Source organism: Mustela lutreola, chromosome 6 (assembly GCF_030435805.1).
Source record: "Mustela lutreola isolate mMusLut2 chromosome 6, mMusLut2.pri, whole genome shotgun sequence".
Classification (NCBI taxonomy): Eukaryota; Metazoa; Chordata; class Mammalia; order Carnivora; family Mustelidae; genus Mustela; species Mustela lutreola.
Window position 1 is genome coordinate 46,417,144 of NC_081295.1, and position 6,982 is coordinate 46,424,125.

Consider the following 6,982-nt stretch of genomic DNA (forward strand, 5'->3'; position numbering starts at 1 on the left):
TAACGATGCATTGCAGAAAGGAAACCACTAGTCCTTTTGGAAATCACCTGGAAACAGAGCTCTGAATAAATGCAAATTTCTAGGCCCTTAGAAATTATTGTGGTCTATGGAACTAAGTGTATTCTTAGGACCAAGTGTATATAGGAACAAATCCATTGTCTAGTCATTTGCTCAGTGATGAGTTCTCATTGAAGATTAATTTCTTTATCATCTATCACCACATTGGATCCTTAATCACACACACAAAAAGGGTTATTCTGGCTGGAACCACCCATAATTTGCAGCGGTAAGTCTCATCATCAAAATCTTTAAGAGAAACAGGGGTGTGATTTTTAGCACATCTAAACTCAGTATGATCTTTGGATCACATTAACTTGATCAGATGGTGATTCCAACTGCAGCTGACAGACAAGTTCTCTTTCTTGTAGCTACTGATTAGGCCGATGCTTTCTTGTTTTTCCTATATTCCATTAAGTAGGGGGCCACTGAAGCAGTTTGTGCTACCAATAAACATTATAGATTGCCTTTTTTCAATGTTCCATGAACTCTCTGGTTCTGCACCAGAATTTAATTCTTGACACCAAACCTTGATCATCTCACTGCTAGACAGGGCATCACGCTGGTCTGACAAATTGATGATACATTCATAGGACGTAGAGCACAGGCATGAGACTTACTGAATTCCTGGCTAAGATCTCATGAAAGTACAAGAGTCTGCCACCTCAGCCAAGCATGTGGAAACTGAATGTCCGATGCGTATTAGGATGTTACCTCCATGGGGAATAACTGATTGTGGACTTTGTTCCCCCTATGACCAAGGAGGTCCTTCAATGTTTGCTGGGCTTCCTTGAAATTTGTGTCCACTCCTCAGACTGATATATGGGTTGATCCAAATGCTTCTAGCTTTAACTGGGCTCAGAAAAAGGCTGTTCTAGCTGGCCTGGGCTGCAGGGAAAGTAGTTCTACCATGTAGACCTTATGAGGGAGACTCAATGGGCTGAGTTTTGAGGTAAATCAGGATTCTGTATAAAACAAGGATTTTGGAGCAAAGCATGTCATCTTCAGAAAATACCCGTTCTTTCAACTTACTACTGGGCTACATAAGATAAAAGAAAATGAAAGAAAACTGTTCTGTTCAAAAAGTTCTGTGAAGACCTCAGTAGGCTCCCTCAGGCCTTCCCAAGTTCTCGGAAGGAATGGTTGGCATGTTAAACAGTCATATATGGAAACTCAAATTCACAGGCAACATACTTCGGATTTAATATAGGGATGTTTTAGAGGTTCTTGTATTATGTCTGTCAACTCATTTGGCCCACTCCTTAATCCACTATGCAAGTATCCTCAGCCTTTAGCCTAACACATAATAGACCAGTAAGGAATGAGAAGCAGAGAACATAGGTGAAGAAAGGCTGATTTAATCAGTAAGTTTTAAAAAGACACTGCAATATTTATAAAGCACATACTTTCCAAATAACCGTTTAAAAATATAATGTATACAATATCACGATCCTTAAATTCCAAGTGATTCAGACTGATGTTTGACTTTCCAGAAAAAAAAAGGGCAGATGTTGGGTACCTCAGAAGTGCTGAGCGACTAAACATTCAGTAGGCTGGAAATGAGGATGGCTCTATGGATTTAAGCGGCAAGAGCTCAAAACCATCTCTCTAGAAGGCTGCCAGTTATTTCTCCCAAACCATACAGAGAAAGGGTAGTTTCTCAGAGTAAGTGGGGTGTGTGTGTGTGTGTGTGGAGGAGGGTTGCCTGTGCCCCTCAGTCTGGGCAAAGAAAACTAGCAGTCTACTATACACACAAAGCTGAGCTTTGAATTATAATATATGTATATATTTTTCTATAAAACCTATACTTCTCCCATAATTAATGTCTACTATTAGTGTTTCTGATAGGAAAAATATATTACTGCATGGTAATAACAAGCATGTAAAAATGGGTCCTAAAAAATTACTACCAGAATACAGAAGCAGTAAAGAGTTCATAAAATAAGTTATTCCTTTCATTTAGTGAATTAAGCAAATTTTTTATTCTATATTATACTTCTTTCAGCTTCATCTTTCCATCACAACTTCTGCTAATTTAATCATAGAAAAAAAATCCTCTATGAGAGGGTTAGGCACATTATTAGGTGGATGACACCTAATATGGAAAAAAAATTGAGTCACATATATTTAGGGCCTAAAAGCTTGTGAATGCTACTTACTGATGATCTTGGGGAGAATATGCAGGATACTGGCTCCTAGACTATCTGGTTTTCTGTCCTGACAAAGACTGAGAAATGAGTCTTTGGCAATATAAGTTCTACTTCTTCCCTTTGTATATTGATAAAGGTAAAGTATAAGGTCCTTGGCTTGGGCCCCAGCCACATCCAAGGCTGGATTAAGACATGAATGGGCAAACTGGATCATCTGGCAAGGCAGGCTCACGACGAGAGCCTTGGTTTAAAGGTCTGAGTTGTGCTCCAGAAAGAAACTCATTCTGAGCTAATAGTGTGGGCAGGACAGAATAGACCCAGTTCCAAGGCCTCAAGGTCAAGGCAGTCAGCTTAGTGCAGGGTCTGCTGTTGCATTATATCCTTGCCCTAGCTCAAGGACTTGTGTCTCCATCCTAGACACAGAATGTACCATTTCACCAAAAATTCTGTAAACTCCCCGGCACATGCAGCAATGTCTGGTGTCTAAGAGAATGTGACCTAGGGAGTGAGGCACTCATTCCCCTTCAAGTTACTAACCCTCAGCATCCATTTTTGGCATCCTGAAGGGACCAGCACATCAGTGGGGTGGCTGACAGCAGCTGGAGAATGAAATGCTTCCAGAGAAAGAAAATGAAATGCTTCCAGTAGTGGCTAAAGAGAGACCACGGAAACCACAGAAAGTTGCAGGGTCAGCTCAGGACATCTCTTAACACAGGTAGGACTCCCAGAAATTCCTGGGGAGGGTGGATACTTTGCAATGAAAAGGTGTGGCAGGTGCTAGTTAAATAGGGGTCCCTGTCATCAAAATAAACTCACTTTTGACAAAGGCTGGTGAAGCCATATTTTTAGAGGAGATTTTTAGAGTGACTTCTCACCGAAATGCACAGCTTGATTCCCCCCCGCTCCCCAAGGTGATGGAGCAGAGCCTCCATCAGCAGGTCCAGGTCCTCCTCAACACTCCCGTCCTACAAACCTTGTGCCTTGTGCACAGGCAAAGGCTGCCAGTATGTAGTACTCGGGGAATACTTTGTATGCATGAAACCACATCTTTTTTTGTGAATGAGAATTAAGACTATTATGGTATCCTTATCCTCAATATCATGAATCAGCTGGTGAAAACAGCCCAGCAGAGAACACAGAGCACTACGTGTCATCTTCATTACTCTTGAGACTTTGCTGCTCTGATTCCTCTGTTACCATAGTCAGGATAGAGTTTTACTAAAAAAAAAAAAAAAACTATAAACAGAGGGTTTAACTTCAAGCAAGGAATGTAGTCAAGATGTGCTCTTCTCACTTTAAACTTGACTTAGAATCCATTCCCCAATAATGAAAGAAAGAAAATGTGCTGCGTCATCATGTGCTGACTGCATGAGAGAGGAATATTATGTATGAGTTCAGAGCTGCAGTTTGACTATCAATATTAATTACGGGCTTTGGACGCCTCTTTAATCAAGTCAGTTTCGCTGGTTAAATTGGCCGTTTTTATTAATTTACAATTAAATAGTTTTCAGTTAACACAAGAACATAGAGATAACATTACAATTGCACTGTTTTAAAGTTAAAAGGCCTTTGTGTTTCATTACCAGGTAAAAATTGTGGGGCTAGGGGTCTCACAGAGGATGCCAAACAGCCACTGGCCCTTTTATTTTGGTCTTGTTCACAGAAATACCGACTTAGAGAAATTATAAGCACAGGCCTCTTACTAGCTTCCTAGGCGTCTGAGCTTTTACTTTCAATACCAAATAATATCTGGAACACATGCTCACTTTTATGTTTTTTGAGAAATTCTAAGAACTGGCCCAGGTTCATGTGATAGTCGTTCCTTAATCCATAGTCGCCATGGGCCTCAAGGAGCAATTCTTCAAAAGAATGGAAAAGGCGCAGATCCTCTCCGTTTCCTTCGGTTTCGACACTTTCAGCATGCTTACAGGAAATGTGTTTCCAGTTGGGGTACCTAATTGTGTGCCAGAACTCCTCACAGTGCTCTTTGAAGCCCTCCACACAGATTATACCCGGCTTTCCTGTCATGCAAAATCCAGTCACATCCAACCTTTTCCCAACATCCAAAATCTTTTTTCTTAGGTCCTGCTGATATATATGGTGACTGTAGATCCACATTCGGAGGAATGTGTTCTTGACTGGCTTTGCTTGTGTAGATGGTTCAAAAACAAGCTTTCTGTTCAGAAAATAGGAGGCACTATTGTCCTGCAACCACTGGATTGCCGCACATACACAGAGCTCACCTGGATCAAAAGTCCCTATATGGGAAGTGAGACCCTTGTTGAGCAGGAGTTGCTGTTGTCGGTCAAGCTCAGAGGACCGTCCAAATAGCTGCAACGCTGCATAGGGGTAGCCGTGAGGCATGGTTACTTGCAAATCAATTTTCACCTTAAAAATGAAAATCAAATAGATTTAAGAACCAGAAAATCAACTAAGCTAGTTTATCAGTGGCAACAGCATGATTTTGATAAACATAACAGTTATCGCTACTACTAAGTGTCAGCTATGGGCCAGACACTGTACTGAGAACATCACATACACAATTTCTTCCATTTATGCATTCACGCATTCCAGTGTTTACTGAACGCCCACCATGTGTCAGGGACCCCATGCTAGGATGAAGAAGTGAAGAAGCTAGATGCAACACAATTTCTGCTCTTCCTGAAGACTAGAGCCTAGTGAAGGAGAAAGCATTAATCTAATAATTACACATCGCAAGTACTTAATTTCAGTGGTGAGAAGCACAGGGATCTGATGAAATGTGTCACTGGTGAGACAGAAGTCACTCTGGGAAGCAGGAGATCCTCTTTAAGGAAATGACAGCTGAAGGGTGAGCAGGATATCACTAGAGGAGGCATTCTCAAAAGCCTAGTCCACTTGTTACCTATGCTATGCTCATGTTGCTAGAGACAATGGATCATAAGATGAAGGTAAATTCACTTTAAGGATTTAGATTTCCTGTCTGTATCTGCTTTGTGTCATGGTGCCACCCAAGAAACATTCATCCACTCCTTACAAGTCAGTTTTGCTAAAGGCAATGTTTAGCTTTATAAAAATCATGATACATGTACAACACATACTACAATAGTTGGAATCATAAAAAACATGAGTGAACAGAATAGTAATGGTAGTATGAGACTGCCAGACGTTTTTAATAAAAACACCACATATTTGTTAAAAAGATGAGCATATTTATGTAAAATTCAAGATATTTATTGAAGACAATTTACAAGGGCATCCCACGTTTTACACATTTCACTTTCAAGCAAATAAAGGATATATGAATTTGGAATATTCTCTATTTGCTTCCTGGACAGAAATCTCATGTTCCAAGTGTTTCCACTAAAAAAAACCGGGCACCTGGCAACAATGAAAACAGCGCAGAGTACTTACCTTGGGCTCCTCAATCTGGAGGGTAATCACAAATTCGATTTTTGGCGGCAGCGCCTCCCTAGTGCCTTCCAAATAACGCTTTATATTCGTCAGGACATTTACATCTTCAAGTTTTACTTCTCCTTGGTTAGGAAACATAGAAAACAGCATTTCCATCTCCAGCAGCTGAAGCTGCAGGCATTCTTTCATTGAAGCAGACATGTTGCCTCGAATCCACTTGCCGGGAAAAACTGGAAAGGCCCAGGGCCACTAGGTTTGTTAACTTCAGCGGTGTCCAGAGAAATTTCCTGAAGGTCCTTTTCCGTTCAGCAGTTTTGCAGGAACGCTATGCAACGACAGCTAGGGGCAAAAACAGGGGACACTTACACTCTTTCTTCGCTTTATCTCTCAACCCCCAAGTCTAGTATACACAGCATCCCTTAAGACCACCTCGTTAAAATCCAGATTCCCAGTCCGTTACCTCCCCACCCCCACCCCCGCTTCAAATCCGGGAATCTGGAGTTTCAACAGGTGTTCCAAATTATTCCGTTGCAGGTGGTTCGCAAACACCTGCAGATACTCTGCAAGCCTGAATTCTGGGAGAGGCAAGGAGCCCAGCTTGAGAATCCCAGTAGGGTCTCCGGCTTGGGCGGAGCTGCGCCCTGTGGCAGTCTGGAGAGGCTGTGGTCGCATCCCTAGGTTCTGGGGTCTTGAGGACCCCGCCGCCCCCAATGCCAGTTGCGGAGCCTCGGCCCCAGCGCCAAAGACCCCTCCTGAGCGGGTCTTTACGACTCTCCGGGGAGCCACATCACCCCGGGATGGCATCTTGATAGCTCCGGACGATTTGGGTCCATCCGGCCTCTGTCCCGAGGGGCCCAGACTAAGGGGGAATCTTACAGGTACATTAAGGAAACAATGTTTAGTGTGAGCTGGTGCGGGGAGATGGGGTGGGGGCAGCGGCTCGAGAAGGCTCCGGGAGTCAGTTTGGGGAGATGAACCTCGAAGATCTAGATGGGGAAGCGGGAAAAGGGGAAATGCCCGAGGCCACCTTGTCAGATGCCCCACATTAGGGAGGGTTGGTACCCCCCATCTGCGGCCACTAGGAACCCTGGCTTCCCAGGAACGCAAGACTGCCACCCTCTGAGACCCAAATTTGGATGCGGGGACTGCGTTTTTTGCCGGTCGCTGTGCTCTGATGGCCCACGACCCTCGGCTCCAACCCCTGGGCCACCGCGGGGGCCTCACCCTTCCCGGTCATTCAATGGAAACAGCCCCAAACCCTGTCAGACCCGGGATCCGCAGTTCCGCAGGCGCGAGCTGCGCATGATCCGCAACGAGGAGAGGCGGGGTCGGCGGATCCTCCCCGGCCGTGATTGGCTGGGGGGGCGCGGCTCTGGACCGGA

At 43.8% G+C, this 6,982-nt stretch overlaps 1 protein-coding gene across 2 annotated transcripts; it reads right to left on the minus strand.

Annotated features, from left to right (window-relative positions):
- Positions 1-1,401: 1,401 nt before the first annotated feature.
- Positions 1,402-6,954, minus strand: RWDD2A (RWD domain containing 2A). 2 transcript variants are annotated; one of them, XM_059177201.1, is made up of 3 exons: positions 6,869-6,954; positions 5,601-5,939; positions 1,402-4,595 (listed from the first exon to the last, which is right to left on the minus strand). In XM_059177201.1, exons 2-3 carry the CDS (start codon positions 5,799-5,801, stop codon positions 3,918-3,920), a joined length of 879 nt encoding a protein of 292 aa, XP_059033184.1. In that variant the 5' UTR covers positions 5,802-5,939; positions 6,869-6,954; the 3' UTR covers positions 1,402-3,917. The 2 variants fall into 2 exon arrangements, with proteins under 2 accessions (XP_059033184.1, XP_059033183.1); XM_059177200.1 differs by having other exon boundaries at positions 6,825-6,937.
- Between the last annotated feature and the right edge of the window lie 28 nt (positions 6,955-6,982).

Bases quoted from the DNA above. Each gene is read 5' to 3' on its own strand.
- RWDD2A (XM_059177201.1), bottom strand. From the start codon at position 5,801: ATGTCTGCTTCAATGAAAGAATGCCTGCAGCTTCAGCTGCTGGAGATG. The intron at 4,596-5,600 runs GTAAGTACTCTG...TTCATTTTTAAG, and splicing joins TCCAGATTGAGGAGCCCAAG to GTGAAAATTGATTTGCAAGT.